Raw genomic sequence first — 18,759 nt, forward strand, 5'->3', positions numbered from 1 at the left:
TTACATGAGAAGTCTTGGAGACGAGCAAGGGAGGAGATGATGAGGGAGCTAGAGAGCAGGAGGTCTTGAGAGGACCGAAGAGAGCAGGACCCTGTCCTGTCTTGAATTGTAATTGTACTGTCTGTAAAGCTCTGTGCAAAATGTTAATGCTTTATTAATATAAAATAATATAAGAATAGTGGCTAGTATCAGAAGATATGAGGTTATATATATTTAAAAAAAAAAAATGTTGGAAAAATGGTACATATAATCATATCTGTAAGTCTGCAAGAAACCCATTCAGGGATCAGACAACATTTTTGGAGAGCTAATGGCCTATAATAAGGCTTATCTGCGGGTACAGTGAATATCTCCTACCGTTTAGGAAATATTCACATTTGTAGAGGCTGATGACATCATCGGTGCATGCACACTGTGTTCTGAATGGATGGCACACAGCGGTATGCCGTCAATTCAGAGCGATGTGCTGCGACTGTGACCCCATGTGCAGGAGTGACGTCATCATGGCCCAGCCAAACGGCCAAAGTCCACAAACTCGGAAAGAAGGACGGGTGCCACTGGAGGGATTTGTTTTAAGGTAAGTCTGACATTGGGGGCCCAATTTTTTATGGACTTTACTACCGCTTTAGGCAATATCACTGGTAAAAGCAGTAGAAACTCCTCCTAATAAAAACCAATACAGATAATATGAATTGGGCTACAGTCATACTTCATTTTACATATTATGCATATTAGGAGTTTACATGTTCATCCAAATGACAGGTGTGTTTTGCTGGAAATAACACCAAAGATGCAGCAAGGATGAGTTTCATTTAACATATCACACAAAAATATACAGGTGGAATTGTAGCTTGGGTACTTTAAAGATATATACCATACATAACATATGTAACATACATATTTTGAGTTGTACATCAGTAGTTATCCTGTGAATTAGGTTTGAAACGTAACCACTGCAAACCCAAGTCTGTTTTGTTAGGGAGTATTACCAAAAACACCATTTGATTTGAGATCAGAACAAAAGCAAAGGACAAGTAGGCATGCAGACATAGTAAACTGTATTTGTCTGACACAGAATACACATAAAACAAAAAAAAGGTTTTTATTTTTTTTAATTAGTGTCTATAGCTAACCCCAAATGTATTTAAAATATATTTATCCATTTGCATTAATACAAAACATTAAATATTAGTTTAAAAAACTCATCTCTGGAGAATAAGTACAAAGTAGAAAATATATGCACATTATTTTAAATTGCGACACAGCAGTTTAAAATTCCTTACCAATAGAAAAAAATACAATAGTTCACTTTTTACATAAAATTTTACAGTAACAATGATCGAGAAAAAAATATTTTATCTATGCACTGGACAACATTCAGTCAGTTATATCCAGCGTAAATAACAATGAGAAATTTGGCCTATGTGTGATTACACATTATTCCCAGGAAAGTGAAAGAATTTAAAGTTTCCATGAAAAACTCCTTTTCTTCATTCTTGGATTTAAAGGGGAAGCTTAGAACCTTGGACAGTTTTTTATGTTCTCTGTGGCCCCATTGGGGAGATTATCTCATTTCCTGTTCCAGGGACAATATGTTTCCAGGAAAGAAAATGAAGCTAAATGTTGAAGCTGAGTAGAGCACGTAAGGTTAAAACCTTTGTCAGGTTTTTATTGCTCTATGCACCCAGTTTGAGAATCCTGTTTATATGACAATGTTGACACCTAGAAGGCAGAAGTACTCAGCAGACAGCAATAAAACCTAAACTAATCAGGTTCTCTACGCAATCACACAGTCTTGGTTGAGTTACAATTTTGGACCATCATGGTGCTATGAGATATTAGAACATATGATTCAACCACATTAAAGGCCATTAAATGGGTAACAGAGTACATTTAAGGCACGGTGGCATCAGTCAAAAATATCAATAAATCTTTTCTCAGTTATGAAATGTAGGGTTTTTTTTACACTTATAGCTGTAAAAATTATGGAAAAGATGGCTCAATGGCACAAAACCTTGGCACGGCTTCTGAAAGTCTGCTGATGCCCAGACAAGAGGCAATTCAAGGATCCTCTCTGTGCATGAGAAACTGCTGAACAAACTCCTGGCATTTCCTCTTCTCTAAGTTGCTGGCTTTTGGTTCATCAGGATGAGGTCGGAGTAAAAGATTCCCAAATATACTTGCTGTGAACAAGAAAGAGAAATCAAACCTCGGGTTTCATAACACATGCTAGTACCCACAGAAATAACCAGCAACTAGGCATTTTCTTATGCACTAACCTTGTACTGAGTAGCAGTGCTGCCATATACATATGAACTGGGGCTGAACTGGTCAAAGCTAAAACCAAAATGTGAAAGGGTACTGCTTTCCATTTCTACCACACAGCTCATAATTTTTTCTGCTCAGCACCACATTTGCTCTTCCTGTTAGTTTCCTCCATCAACACAAACAAGGTGGTTGGAGGAATCCACCTGCAGGGACATTGTATTCTGACAGTGGAACACACCACTGTCAGAATACATTGATGGCTGCAGATTATTATCCTACTTAAGCTGGCCATACACTGATAGAAATTTGTTCCTGCTGGACTCGTAATCCAAAGAAAGTAAATGTGAAGAAAGGAGGCAGAGTTGGAATTTCACAGGACTCTTTGTAGAAAACCAAAATGGAGACAATAAGTATGCGGCCATGACAGAAAAGCTAGGAGGTGGAGGCTCTGACCATGAAAGCTACAAACTGGGGGTTAAATCTTGTAGAGAAACTGTAGGTCTATGAAATGCAAGAGTCAGTGTACATCAATATTTTTGGGCCTTCAAGAGCTAAAACATGTTTAAATAAGTGTGTAAGAGTACAGTCTTGCTGTCCCCAGATCACTTCACTGTTGAAATACATTTGCACACAGCAAGTACTGTAATTAAAATAATGCCATTCTGGGATCTAAATACATTAAATATGCCAAGTGTCAGTAATAACTATGGGCAGTCCAAAACCACCTAAAAATGCCATAAGACAGAAGTGCATTACAAGATATTACATTGCATACAAATCTATTACACTATATGATATTGATTTGTGATTTCTGGTCCCTGACTTGCTATGTTCTCTAGATATTACGATGCTCATGTTACTATCTGCTTTAGAATAACTTAATGTATAAAAAATAGATCTTAGGGAATTTAAAGTTAATAAAAAACACATACCAAAACATAAAGCAAAACTATCAAATACATATGCAGGTAAATACTGTGTATAGGACCCAGTGATTTAATTTTGTTCAGGGTACTTGTAAGGAGTGGGAGTCTTACTGACTGGCAGTTTACAAATGCATCTCGCATAGGTATTCTGATATCCAGCATTAAGAAAAAAGTGGCAGCTCTTAGCTTTACAGGCAAACATAGTAATTCAATAACTTCTTGCAGTTCCCAGCTGGAACACTTTGTTTGGAGGATTTCACACTTCAATAAATATGATTAGTGCCCAGTGAAAGCTGTATTGTGTTTGCACTGTAAATGAATCTTACCGTATTAGGATTAACAAATATGTGTGGTGTAAACCACATTAAAGGCCATTAAAAGGGTAACAAAGTACATTTAAAGAGGTTGTAAAGGCAGAAAGTACCTTACTGCATTCTATGCAGCTTCCCCTGCAGCCCCCCTAATAACATACCTGAGCCCTCTCTTGATCCAACATCAATGTGCTTCATTGGCTCAGATGGCTCTTGCTGCTGTCAATCACAGCCAATGAGGACGGGGTTGGGAGTGGGGCCGAGCCCAGCTCTGTATGTCTTGAGCAGGGTTTGGGGGTGAGCATGCATGAGTGCCCCCATAGCAAGAGGATTGCTGTGGGGGCACTTGAAAGGGGGGAGAAGCCAGGAGCGCCGACGTTGGACCCGAGAAGAAGAGGATCGGGACAGCTCAGTGCAAAACCCTTGCACAGAGCTGATAAGCATAACATGTTTCTTATTTTAATTTGAAAAAATCTTTAATATTTTAAGGCACCTGGCATCAATCAAAAGATCAATAAATCTTTTCTCATTTATGCAAAATGTAGTTTTTTTACACTTATATCTGTAAAAACATGGAAACAATGGCTTAACCGGTCAAGATGGTTTACATCTGATGGTATACCTTTACAACTTGACCAGTTGGAGCATTTACAAGGAAAACACACACCAAATAAATGTGCCGCAAATATGTATTTGCTAAATGAATAATAGCTGACAAGTAAATGTATAGAACCAGCGCTCTGCAGACAAAAGATATATAGCAGCTAGCAGTTAAAGGTCAATACGCCAAACCCTTTCAAATTATATATAATAGTGCGAAAATTGCATGAAGTTCAAAAACTCCAGAAAAACATTTATATAAAGTGATATATACTATATGACAAGTAATGAAACCATGTGATTATAACAACCAAAAATCCATCCCTAAAATAAGTAATAAATAATAAACACTATCTAAAGGTCCGTGAAGTATTCAGTGAGTTAAGTAACAGTGTTATTTTCTTAAAAGACATCCAGGTGATTCAAATAATGCTGCACATGCTTCCACTGTGTTCACCAAAGGTCTTTGCAGCTGTAGGAGCTCTGAAAGACCCAAGACTGGAGAAAGCAGGCTGATCCTCCCAATGCAGATACTGCACATTGCATTAACCAAAACGTCTCCTTATATTTCTGAGGTGACAATAGGAGACTGCAGTGCCTTAAGAACAGTCTTTTCAGAGACAGACAGTTGGGACCTGAATCTGAGTCAGAGATAATCCCAGAGACTAGTGGCTCAGCCTGTACTGAGGCTTTGGGAAGACCAGAGACAGACTCTGTAGTCAAATTCACTAAATTCCTCATGGATGCAAACCATACAGGCTGTAAGTTCACCCCAGCATCATTCCCTGCTGTCCTGAGTTGACATGGAGGCCCCTGACAGGGAAGGGGACTTAAACTCACCCAGTGAAGCTGAAGGAGGCTCTGATGATGTAGACCCTATAACTACAGGGTCATGGGATTCAGGTTACAGACATCTTTTCCCTCAGAGGATACCCAGTAAATGCCCCTGATCCCCAGCAGAGTATCAGCTGGGCTCACCCATATCAGCAGGAATGTCCAACATTTGTGCAGACAAGTTGCGCCCATGTAGCAGTATCACACTACACCAAAAGTGCAAGGCAAGGCCTTAAGTACTCATAAACCCAACTTGCTAGGGAGGATCAGACCGTCAGAGCTGACCATTTCACTGTTGGCAGGTACTATAAACAGACCAGAGACTGGAGTTCAAAGTAGGGCTTTGCAAAGCAGGAGCAGCAGCAGGATTGTGCTTTCTATATGCTGAATGGTGGTAAAGAGAGCTGAAGAAAAGATTCATCCTTCTAGGACAATCAGTCCTCATGCACACTGGACGTTTTTACAGCGGCTGTTTTTGGCTTTTCACATTTTTTTCTACAGCCAGTAAACTCCCCAGTTATCCTATGTGTCCATCTACACATAGACTATAATCAACGTTTTTGGCAGGGGCATTTTTTGGCTGGAAAAACCCCCCAGAACTAGTGGGTTTCTAGTGGAGTTTTTTAGCTGTAAAAATGCTCTAACACTGAAAAACGCGGTAAATCGCGGCAAACCAGCGTTTTTGGACTTTTTTTTTTTTGGTCAAATAAAACTCTAAAAACCTTAATGCTGACTTAATGTTGTTTCTGCATGACCCTGGCCCTTCCCTTGTGACTGCCTTTGATATACTCTTGTCCTTTGCCACCTTCTATGGTCTTCGTACTAATTGGGAAAAATCCCTTATTATGCCCATAGACACGGATGTCAGAGGGCTAGCTGATCTGAATCTTCCTCTACAGTGGGCAGATTCTATAAAATATTTGGGCCTCATTAGCTCTCCAAATGTACATAACTTTTGCCGACTTAATTTGGAATGCACTGTGCAGACTGTCAGGCAAAGGCTAGGAGCCTGGGGCAATGTTCCCCTATCCATTATTGAACGTATTAATCTGGTAAAAATGAAGATACGTCCGGTTCTTCTTTATACCTTACGACAGTCCCGTTTGGATTCCCTAGTGATTTTTCCTTCAATTTAGTTCCCTTGTCAATTCATTCATATGGCATCCCTGCCCTTCTCAATTTAGTATGAAAATTCTCTGCTGGCCCTGGACACAGGGTGGTCTGGCGTGTCTGGATCTGCACACATATTTTTTGGTAACCCTTCTTAATCACGCACACAATTAGGTTATCTCTGATGACTCCAATGCGTCTGTGGTCCTGGAGGCAGCAAATCTGGGTTCCTTTGAATCCCTGCGCAAGTTGCCATATCGGGGTCCTCAGACCTCTTATTTCACCCTCACTTTGTCTATCAAGTCTGTGATTAACCTCTTGCCAACCACGCCGAATTATGTCCAGTTCTGGGAGTGCGTCTATTGTCATCCTCCCAGAACCCCCCGTGGCACGCTTTGTGATCGGTGTGTCTTCCGGTGTAAAGGGCCAATCACAGTGGCCCTTTACCATGTGATCAGTCACAGCTGATTTCATTGTAAACAGGATTTGCTGGTTATTGGAGAACAGGTAAGAGGCAGTCCACACAGGAGACATCTACACTGATAACCAGGGCACTGATCATCAGTGCTCTGATTATCAGTGCAGCCCCATCAGTGCTGCCTTTCAGTGCCAGTCAGTGATGCTTCTCAGTGCCCATCAATGCTGTCTATCAGTGTCCATCAGTGCTGCCTATCAGTGCCCATCAGTGTTGCCTTTCAGTGTCCATCAGTGTTGCCTTTCAGTGCCCAATCAGTAATGCCAGTCAGTGCTGCCTGCCAGTGCCTACTGATCAGTACCATCTATCAGTGCTGCCTATTAGTGCCACCTCTTAGTATCCATCATTGCTGCCTATCAGTGTAGCCTATCAGTGCCCACCAGTGAAGAAGAAAAATTATTATTATGGAATTTTTTATAACAGAAACTAAGAAAAACCTTTTTGTTTTTCAAAACGTTTTGCCTTTTTTTTGTTTGTTTAGAAAAAAAAAAACCCAGTGGTGATTAAATACCACCAAAAGAAAGCTCTATCTGTCTCAAAAAAATTATAAAAATAATGTTGGGAGTACGGTGTTGCATGACCACACAATTGTCATTCAAAGTGCAACAGTGCTGAAAGTTGGCCTGGCCAGGAGGGGGGGGGGGGGGGGGGGGGAGGAAATGCCCGGTAGGCAAGTGGTTAAAGTTTGGCAAATCATTATGCCTCCTGGCTCTTCGGCCTCTGCTCAATAGTCTCCACACGATCCTCTTTGGTTTAGCACACAGCTCCCAGAGTTCATGACAATTCTAGACCCCACTGTATGGAGCTTGAAAGGCATTAAATATTTGAAAGATGTTTGTGCAGGGGATTCTTCGGTCACTTTTGATAGGTCAGAACATAGCTATGAACTTCCAATTCTCTGTTCTTCAGGCTCCTACAACTCTGCCATGCTTACCATTCACAATTTAGTACCCAGTCACTTCAACTACTGCAGGACTTGGAATCCCTGTTGCGTAAAGTAGATAGCGAGGACTGGGAGAATGCTTGTGAATACCAGTTTACCCAATTAATTGCCACAACGGATAGGCCGATGCAATTTAAAATAGTGCATATGGCTTATCTTACTCCTCAACGCCTTCAAAAAATCTGCCCTGCGGTGGCACCCTATTGCTGGCTGTGTGGCGACACACCTGCTGATTTTTTCCATGTTTGTTGGTCCTGCCCCCATATTCAAGAGTTCTGGGCTGCTGTTGTTCATTTTATCGACTCACTAACCAGGATATCAATTCCCCAAACCATTGCTGTATGTCTGCTGGGTTCAGTGAATCACTTAGGCTGTATCAGAGCATCTTGCATTTTAGTAGTACCTGCCTGGTTTCTGATGCCTGCCTATAGTGCCAATGCACTTACCTGACAGGGTCTACTCTGATTACTGCTTTAACTGCTACATGTGCATATATATTATTTTTCTCTTTGACCATGAGGTGTACCTGAGCCACTGTTGTTGGGATATTTTGTTAACTGTTTATGTTGAGCTAGGGAATGCCCAGAGGCTCTGCTTTGTAACTTTTCATACAAACTTAAATACACATTTTGCAAAACAAAACCAGTGACAAGAGGCCAAACACACAATATAGTTACAGTTCAATTCCTTGTATGGCCCATTTTACATTATTATTATGTTTTTGTTATTACACTATTTGGGCCAGTTGGGACCAATGTAAGTATGTATGTGTTATGCATATGGGTTCCCCATGGAAGCTGGAAATCACTGTGGTTGGTCAATCCTCAACACATAGCAAGGGAAATGCCACACATCAATTATGTCTTCATTGGTGAGGAGTGGTCCTGAGGGTGGGACCATGTGCTGTAGCTTGTCGATTGATTAACGTTTTGCCTATGTAGACATCATGAGTGTATGGTTTTTCCTATTACACTGAACAAAACAAAATAACACTGACAATAAACATGTTACCTAAAATGTTAATATCTAGATGGTTCTGTAATGAGTTGCTCAGCAGCTCTCGCAAGACAGATATCAGGTAGTTGAAGACATTTCTGTGGTGCAGTGGTAACCTGGAAATAACCTAAGAAGAAGAAAATAATGATATTAATATATCTACATCTGCACCTCTCTGCCATGTCATGGCATTTTTTACAATACGCTTGCTGTATAATATAGGTGCTTTTTTCATACAAATTTGTAGTTAATGATCAATCCACTGTAACCAGTTGTAGGCTATGGGCTTTCAACACATCCAAAAGAAGGGTATTTATAGTATGCCCTGTCTTTCTTTTGTTTCCACTTCCCCTCTTTATATTTGGCTGCAATTCGCAGCTTTCAAAATAACAGCCGGGAGTTTCCGTGAAAGTACAGCAGCTATTTTAGCAGCTGCTGTCAAAAAAATGGACAGTCCAACACAGTGACTATTAACATTGTCCAGATGTGAGATAGAAAGATACAAAATATTGTCTCCAACTCAATATTCATATAGAAAAGAAAAAATGAAAACTCCAATGGCAAAGTAATCTCATTCTACCCAAACGTTCCGAGGGGGGTGGGAATATTATATCAGCATGTACACCACATGATGATGTTATGAGATGAGTTTTTTTTGTAATATACATGATGCATGTGGCTTTTTAATAAAATTCCGTTGTTGGACAAGATTGCTATGCCATTGGAGTTTTCCCTACAGCCCCTCTCCACCTCGCTCAATCACAGAACACCTTGTATTCACTGAGAAATTAAAAGGTATTTTGTGAATAGTGGCAGTGCTGAGGGGATACCACTCACACAGAGCCCAAGCAGGACCCAGAATATCGCCACTATCACTACAGCAGCTCTAACTACTGTAATGATTGTCAGCTTCCCCAGTGGCCCATCGGGTATGAGATATGCCAAGCTGGACCAATATAAATAAGCAATACAAATATTTGTTGGAGTTCATCTTTAAAGAAACCTGACAAAATATAAAGTGACATTTACAGTATACGTTTAACTACATTAATACAAATTTTTTTAAACACTGATCAAAGTGGAGAAAATGTGCATTTTATGGATTGCATAAAAAATAAAATAATTTCTGCAAGATAATATCACCAGAAGAAAGCCTTTAAATCTTGATATATGTATTATTTATTGTCATACGTAATGACAAAGTTGTTGCAGAATAAACAGGCCCATAGCAGAAATGTAAAAATTGCTTTGGTCCATAGTGGGTGTACAGGTGTGAGGGATGAAGTGCTTAAAAACTTTTTTTTTAAAATGAAAACATACAATACATGACATTTTTAATGCAAACAGATATTATATCTTCTAGTAAACTACATAATATCCCAAAAGAAACACTCTACTATTCTAATGCGTTACTAAATTATTAAATATATAAATGATCTATACACTTTACCTCTTTACTGTGGCTATAATCTCCAGCGAACTGCAGACAGGTGTTATATAAATGATAACAAACCACAGGCTCAGGAAGACCCTCCAAGTAGAGCAGTAAGGCCTCAACAACAGAATGGTTGCTTCCAGCTTTGCAGTACATTAAGGAAAAACAGCATTTTGACAGGATACAGAAGCTGATCAAGCAAGAACATTGTCCCATTAAAAGTTTACAGGGGCACCTCTGTAGATTAGTACGCGCTGTATATGCTTTGAATATATATGTTTCAGAAGTTCTTCAGTCAAACAGAAAAGATCATTGACATAATCAGAAGCAATTTTAAACTACGTCTACCACGAATAAATGCAAATGACTAGACCTTGATCAGAAAATCTTGATCAGCAGCTTAGCTTGAGTCTGTAATAAGGATAGACTATGGCTAGTTTTTAATTTCAAATGATGTAGCTGCTTTATATCTTTGCGAATAAACTGCCTCCTGCTACAGCCAAATATTTTAAATTGGACTCATCAGTCCACAGCACCTTCAGCCATTTTTCTGCAGCCAGTTCCTATGTTTTTTTGTGCATAGTTAAGTCACTTAGCCTTGTTTCCATGTCCTATGCAAGAAAACAGAGGAACTGGGGAGCAGAAAAATGGCAGCAGGTGCTCTGGACTCATGAGTCAAAATTTGAAATATCTGGCTGTAGCAGCAAGGCAGTTTGTTGTGGAAGGGCTGGAGAGCGTGCGATAATAAGTGTCTGCAGGCATGGTGGTGGTTCCTTGCAAGTCTGGGGCTGTATTTCTGCAAAAGGATTTGGATATTTGGTCAGGATCAATGATGTCCTCAATGCTGAGAAATACAGGCAGATACTTATCCATCATGCTAAACCGTCAGGGAGGATTGTGGTTGGCCACAAATGTATTCTGCAGCTGGAAAAGGACCCCAAACATCCAACCAATGTCATTAAGAACTATCTTCATTGTAAAGAACAAGGAGTCCTGGAAGTGATTGTTTGGCCCACACAGAGCCCTGCTTATTATTATTATCACAAATTCAAATTCTCTAAATATTCCTGAAGAAACGTAAACCTTTCACCCTCTAAAGTACAAATATAAAAAAACCTTTTCTTTAAACCATTCATGAAAAAATTATTCCCCTTTCTTATCTCAAAAATGTCCTGCATAAATTCAAAATTAGTCCACCACAAATCCACACTATTAGATCTTCAAACGTTGAAAAAATCTTCAAATCCAAGATACCTCAAAAAAATATAAACTAAATATAGTGCATTAACTTCTTAAACCAATATTTCAAAGCAATATTTGTGATACCATGCAAAACACTCGTGACGAAGAGAAGGAAAAAAAAAAAAAAAAAAAAAAAAAAAAAAATATATATATATATATATATATATAATATGTATATTACAACTCTATAGTGTGAATCTCACGTATAAATATACTATAGGTGAATACAGCTACACAACACACTCGTGAGGTGAAATTCACCGCAAACAACTCAGCTTGTGATTATATGCAATATATTGTGCCACCACTCTAACAGATAAGATTCACAGCAAATATTCAACTTGTGATTGTGTGCACTAATCCCAAAAACAACTGCCACCACTCTGGTAGGATTACACACTATTACCCTCTCTCAGCTTATAAAGGCATCTCCAACAATTCTAGGGTAATGTGTCGCTTTCCCCTTGCAGATATGCCTAATGCAATCTTCACCGTTCCTCTTACAATCAGGAGCACTCCCTTAGATGAGAAAGGAACCCATTCACTAACAGATGCCTTCTGAAACAAAGCCAGAACTTCAGAAGGCATCTGTTAGTGCCAAATATAATATTTCCAGTTTGATTCACTGATATATCGGCCGCCGAAAAGTATCGGCTACAAATAGGGTTATTGGCATTTTGCCGACAGAAAAAAAAGGTGCCGATAGTGGCATGCTGAGTCCCATAGACTTCAATGCAAAATTGTGTTTCATTGGCTTCAATGCAAAAATGCCCCCTAATGACTTCAATGCAAAATTGCGTCCCATAAACTTCAATGCAAAACCGCATCCTATTGACTTCAATGCAAAATCACCCCATGATGACTTCAATGCAAAAACACCAACCACAATAAATAATTTATTTTTTTAAACTTTACGTTTTGGTTTATGGCCAAGTTCATTCTGAATTTTCGGTTTAGGTTTCAACACCAGAGTTTTCATTTCAGTGCACCACTAATTTCTAGACTGTCTGCACCTGGTGCACAGACTTTGAGTTATGAAGGTCCCCTGCTTGTGAAGCTATACCTTCCTTGAAAGCTACCTAAATTGAAGCCAAACCCTCCAAAGACCAATTTTCTACATCTGACATAATCCTGCACCAACAAAACTACCATATGTATAATGTCTCAAACATGTGACTTTCTCTCCTTCCTCCCATAATTCTGGGCTGGGTACTCGACTGGCCAATCACCAGCACTGTCACATGGAGACTTGGAGAGTGTCCTTAGTCCTGTGTCAACACTAACCAGACTGATTGGAGGCTTACAAAAAGCTGTTTCTGTTCACTTCATTCAGCAAAAATGGGATGGCAAGAAAGTGAAGTTGAGGGCCAAAGTAGAGATTCCCTATAAGGTGCTGGTTGAGCCAAAAGTGATATTTCATTTACGTTAAAACAATAGCGGGCTAAACATACTAGTACTGGGTATGCTAGCCGTTTCACATTCTGCATCTTGGTACACTTTTTTAAAAATTAAAAAATCCAGCAGGGAGAATGGAAGTCCTTATGGCTGCAAGAGGGAAGCTGTGACCTTGTATTTCATAGCAAAAATCCCTCAAATGTATCAGAATGAGGTATAGGATTTAGGCTCCATGTACACTGCAGCTGATAAACTCACGTTTAGGAGCTTTTCTGCGTTTTTTTCAGCAGCCCCTGAACTCTCCCTAATGTTTTCCTATGTGTCCATGCACATATGTCGTTTACAGTTGTTTACAGGCAGTTGAGTTTACAGTAGTTTTTTTGAATGCACCAAACTTGCGTTCAGGAGTAGATTTTATCAGCGTTTCAAATGCTTGTAAACATGGCTAACAGCGTTTATAAGCATTTGGAAATTTTTTTTAACTCTTCCATTTCCAGATGCTGTCCAGAGCCTTTTTTATCATGAAAAATGCATGCAAAGCGTTTTCCCGGTACTCCAATGGACCTGGTACACCACACTTTGAGGTTTCGCATGAGAGAAAATATGTTAGACACTGCTGCAATAATTTCTGCACAGAAATGAGCTGGATCACATCCAAACACCACAAAAAAAAACAAAAAAAAAAGACGGCTAATCTCAACAAATACTGCTCTCTGCTTCTACTCTCTGTATTTCTCTCAGTCTGAAATAGTTAATAATTTACCATTTTCCAGTGCATTCTGAACATTTGGGAGGTTCTCCTGTGCTTATCTTTAAAAAAAGCTTCTGAACGCAAACACTCATAAACGCGGCTAAACGCACATAAACGCGGTATGCAAACGCGTCAAAACTGACGTTTTTTAAACCTGCGTTTTCCTGCTATCAATTTTCAGCATTCAGAAGAGTTCTCCAAACGCACCGTGTAAATGGAGCCTCAGTTTGCTACCCCCTCCCAGATCTGAAGTTTCAGTTTTGAATAGACTGCTCCATTATGGCAGTACTGTGTGTTACAAGTGATGTTATGGTAAAATTAACTTAAACCTTTTTGTGCTGCATTATTCTTTCCTGTATTTCAGCAGCAACATTGCCTAGAGTACAAATTCTACATCTTAAGGATACGAATAGATTCTGGAAATCCTGTGTCTAAGCAGTCTCTGATGGCTTCAAATTCTGATCTTAATCCAGGCTGTTGGAACAAGTCTTCCTAAAAATTTAGTAAACAAAAAAAAATTGTGATTTCATTTTAACAATAAAATGTATGAAAATTAAACATAAAACATCATCAACATCATAATCAGGCAACATTTAAATGTTATTAAAGACAGACAAAGCAATTAATTCCTCTAATCTATATAAAATTACTAGAAACATGTACTTTTTTATCTTCTACACCTACACGACCAGTTAAAGTGGATCTTAAAACCCCCAAATATGTAATATATTATACCTTCTCATCACATCTTGGATGTATTAGTTTCCATTTTTCAGGATTTTACCTTTAATTTTAACATCAAGGTCCTGCCATTAAAACACTTCCTGCCCTAGGGTGACAATGCCTAAAATGGCCAGAAATTGCTGCTGAACCAACCAAACTTTGATTTCTCTACGCCCGTTTCCATTTGAGAGCAGTTAATCTAGTGACCAACTACAAATGAGGGGCTTGTTGGAAAATTTTTGCTTGATCTGCACTGCAGCCAGTAGGAAATGTCATCTATTGTTTTAGTTGTGAGGAAGAGTGTATTGGAGCTGCCAGTAGCAGAGATGAGTGATTGGTTGCCAAGGAGCCAGTACACACAAAGAAAAGAGCTGAAAAAAAATAGTGTGAGGTCCCTCCACCAATCCATGTCAGGCCCTTTGGGTCTGGTATGGATTTTGGGTGGGTCTCTTACCGAAAAAAAAAATAATGTGGGGTCCCCCCAAAAATCCTTACCAGACCCTTATCTAAGCATGCGGTCTGGCAGGCCAACAAGGGACGGGGGAAAGAGCATACCAGGTCACATACCCTCAACATAGGAGGGTGCTTTTGGGGGGGCCCCTGTTGGTAAGAACAAGGGCCTTTTTCCCCAGGACCCTGGACCAGAAGTTGTGGTTGTGTTGGGGTGACTTATTAGAATCTGGAAGCCCCCTTTAACAAGGGCGCCCCCAGATACAGGCCCTCGCCAAGTAAATGAGTATGGGATACACAGTACTCCTACTCATTCACAAAAAAAGTGTCAAGTGTAAATAAACACAGAAGACAGTTTTTGATAACTCATCTATTAACCACTTGTCCTCCAGAGGATTTAGCCCCCTTCTTGACCAGGCCAATTTTCGTGATACGGCGCTGCAATACTGTACATAAATTAAATTTATGTCCTATTTTTCCCACAAATAGAGCTTTCTTTCGGTGGTATTTGATCACCTATGCAGTTTTTTTTTTCGTACTTAAAAACAAAAATGGCCGACAAGTTTGAAAAAAAACCTATATTTTTTACTTTTTTGCTATAAAATATATCCCGTAAAATGTTTTTTAAAAAAAACAAATTTCGTCACAAGTTTAGGCTAAAAAAATCCCAATACGTGTACATTAGTTGGTTTATGTAAAAGTTATAGTGTCTACAAATGTTGGTAAATTTACTGGAATTTGAATTTTTTTTTTATACTAGTAATGGCGGCGATCAGCGACTTATAGCGGGACTGTGGGACTGCAGCAGGCATTCTGACACTGAGTGGAAACTGACTAACTGCCACTGACATTTCAATGACACTAGTACAGTGATCAGTGCTAATAAAAAGCACTGACACTGTACTAATGACACTAGGCAGGAAGGAGTTAACATCTGGGGAGATCAAAAAGTTAACTGTGTGCTGTTTTAAGAATCTGCTGTGTGTGTGTGTGTTTTACTAGGGAAACATGCTGTGCAGAGAAATACACAGCACCATGTTATTGCTGGCAGGAAAGAGACCGGTGTTGTTTACACACAGATCTCTCCCCTTCAGTGTTACTCGGGGACTGCCGGCTGCCGGTGGGAAATCTCTGGCCGGGACCCGGTGATTGACATCTGTAGCCGCCAATAGCGGTGTGGGCACCCCCTACCCAGAAATGCAAATCACACACACATATATATATATATATATATATATATATATATATATATATAGTGATTTTGCACAGCCCCTGTTGCTTGCCAGTGCCACATAACTTTTCCCATTCTCCCAACCACTAAAGTAAACAAAAGGGGGGGTGGGATGGGGAAATTGTATATTTTATATTTCCTTATTATTGTTGGCTCACAATATTTAATAAAGAGACAAGGATGGTCACTTTAGATGACTCACACCAAAGGAATATTACTGAATACTGACCAAGTCTTTAAAAGGTCAGATTACTTGAATGACAGGTGTGTTGTAAATTGCTTACACCCAAGTCCAGTATATAACACACAGCTAGACTGGAAATATTTTTCTCAATCCAGAGCTGGCGTTAAGCATGCGTCTGTTCTGATCATCAATCACACCATATAATGGAGGGACCCACGACAGAAACAGCATCTTTAGTGAAGTATTCTTGTTATATTTTCTTTTTCTTCATCTATATCTGTCATTACTTGTAATAAATGTTATACTTATAGGTATTTGTGTGATCTCTCTTTGCACATATCGAATACAACCAAAACCCTAACCCTTGGTGCCTTCACCAAGTGACCCCGCCCCTTTGATGACATTGCAGTATGAGGAGTCCCCCGGAGACTCTGACCCATTGTTTACTTCAGCCGCGGGGCTGACCCCTGCCTCTTATGATGTCATGACCTGTATGTAATGTCAAAAGGGGGCAGGGTCATGTTGAGGGCATGTGGCCTGGTATGCGGCATGTGCACCCCCCCCTCCTTTCCTAGCCTGCATGTTTGGATAAGTGCCTGGTATGGATTGGAGGGGGGAGACCTCACACCATTTTTTTTTATTTTCAGCTCTTTTGTTTACATTCACTGGGATGAGTCACTGGTTGTTAGGATGCCAGCAGGGTGCTGGCTCCTAACAACCACTGCAGAAACCAATGTAAAAATGGACCATATGCCTGTTTACATACATTTAGGTACACTTCCATCTTATAAAACAGAAATAAAATAAAGACTTAATCCATTTAAAAAAAACAACCCTGAATGGATGTGGATGGAAATGGATGATCATCCGTTTACAACTATTTGTCCATATGCATTTGCTGCCTGTTTTTAATATGCATTTGCTGCCTGTTTTTAATCCGTCAATGGATGGATGAAAAACAGACAGCAAGAACGCCCGTGTGAAAAGGACCCTTACAATGATCACACCCATTACAATTTGGTTTCCAAACATATTTGTAATTTCTGCATGATACTCACACACCTAACCAGGGGAAAACAGCATAGAGAGAACAGTGAAAATACTTTAATATTTAAAATACTATGATGTTAACACAGGCTACCCAATCAACACCATTTTATTTGTAAATACTTGAAAAAATTAAATCAAACATCCATTATTTTGAACTTCCAATATTTCCTTAGAATGAGAAGAAAGGAGGAGTCTGACCTGTTGTGATGCGTTCCGATACAAATGGTCAACCATCATGAACAGCTCTTTTGGAATATCCAATGGTTTTTCTGCACCAACAAAGTTATCCTTCATTTGAAGAGGCATACGTGCCTGAAGGTGGGAAAATCATACAACATTAGGATACCTATTTCACTAAAGTTAATATACACTAACCAGCCATAAAATTATGACCACTGACAGGTAAAGTGAATAACATTGATTAGCTCGTTACAATGACATTTGAAAGTGGGTGGGATATATTAGGTAGCAAGTAAACATGTTGTCCCTGAGGCTGCTGTGTTGAAGACAGAAAAAAATGGGAAAGCTTAAAGATTTGAGTGACTTTAACAACTGCCAAATTGTAATGGCTAGACAACTGGATCAGAGCATCTCCAAAACTGCAGCTCTTGTGGGTTATTCCAGGTCTGCAGTGGTCCGGACTTACCAAAAGAGGTCCAAAGAAGGAAAACCAGCGAACTGACGACAGGGTCATGGGTGGTCAAAAGTTCATTAAGGCACATGGGAAGGGAAGGGAACACTGGCCCATGTATTCCAATAGAAGAGCCACTGTAGCTCATATTGCTGAAAGAATTAATGTTGGGTCCGACAGAAAGGTGTCAGGACACACAGTGCATTGCAGTTTGTTGCATATGGGGCTTAGTAGCTGAAGACCAGTCAGAGTGCCCTTGCTGGCCTGTGTCCACAACCAAAAATGCTTACAATGGGCACGTGAGCATCAGAAATGGATCACGGAGCAATGGAAAAAGGTGGCCTGGTCTGATGAATTCAAGGAAAGTTTGAGGAACAAGAGTATGAGTTGATAACTTGGCTTTCAAATACTACAGATCTCTATTCCGGTCAAGTGGGATGCACTGGTAAAACAACTTACAGGTCTTAAGGGATCTGGTACTGACAGCTTGGTGCCAGATACCACCACAGGATACCTTCAGAGGTCTAGTGGAGTTCATGCCTCGACAGGTATTGTTGGGTATCATAATGTTAATGTTGATTAGTGTATGGTAATGTAAAGCTGTTACAATGTTATGTGATCATACCAATTCATGGATTGCCTCTTGAGACATATCTCTGATAGGTTCTCTCATATGGCACATCATTTGAATGGAGGATCCAAAGCAACTATGCAGATAATTTCCAGTCACCGAGAGAAAAAAGTCCTTTCCTCTATCCAAGTGGAGGATTAAAATATCTTCTAATTTTTCTTCACCAGAATTGAGTTGGGCAGCTGATTGGTTATTTACAAACAACTCCAGTTCTATTTGCGCTTCTGAGCCTAAACAAACAAAAGAATATAGGTTGGATTTGATAGTAAATATGTATTGCATTAAGAGTATTCAATAAAATAGGAGAAATCAGAGATGATAGGCAAAATGTGCTAACCAATAGCAACCACCAGATGTTAGTCTGATGTAGTTCAGTCATTTCTGTGAAAAGTATGTGCAGATCATCACTACTTATTTGTCAACAGGTTTCAACTGAATTTTCAACCTTTGTGACTGGATCTACAATTGAAGCTTAACCAAATTCAAACACAATTACTGTTGGAGGAATGACTATAAATTCCTAACAGCTACAAAGATACCGAAACAGAAGTTTATTGATTTACTCTAACATGG

The 18,759-nt window shown here is 39.6% G+C and overlaps 1 protein-coding gene across 2 annotated transcripts in view; it reads right to left on the reverse strand.

Annotated features, from left to right (window-relative positions):
• Positions 1-1,077: 1,077 nt before the first annotated feature.
• INPP5B (inositol polyphosphate-5-phosphatase B) overlaps positions 1,078-18,759 on the reverse strand; it is a 176,073-nt gene continuing 158,391 nt past the window's right edge. For both annotated transcript variants that reach the window (XM_089688790.1, XM_089688791.1), the window contains 6 exons: positions 18,181-18,416; positions 17,123-17,236; positions 13,694-13,778; positions 9,914-10,041; positions 8,479-8,590; positions 1,078-2,183 (listed from right to left, as the gene is read on the reverse strand). In XM_089688790.1, the coding sequence (XP_089544916.1) occupies positions 2,062-2,183; positions 8,479-8,590; positions 9,914-10,041; positions 13,694-13,778; positions 17,123-17,236; positions 18,181-18,416 (797 nt within the window). In that variant the 3' untranslated portion in view covers positions 1,078-2,061. The remainder of the gene's footprint in view (positions 2,184-8,478; positions 8,591-9,913; positions 10,042-13,693; positions 13,779-17,122; positions 17,237-18,180; positions 18,417-18,759) is intronic.

Source organism: Staurois parvus, unplaced genomic scaffold (genome assembly GCF_062004578.1).
Source record: "Staurois parvus isolate SC_StPar_1 unplaced genomic scaffold, SC_StPar_1.0 ptg000454l, whole genome shotgun sequence".
Lineage (NCBI taxonomy): Eukaryota > Metazoa > Chordata > Amphibia > Anura > Ranidae > Staurois > Staurois parvus.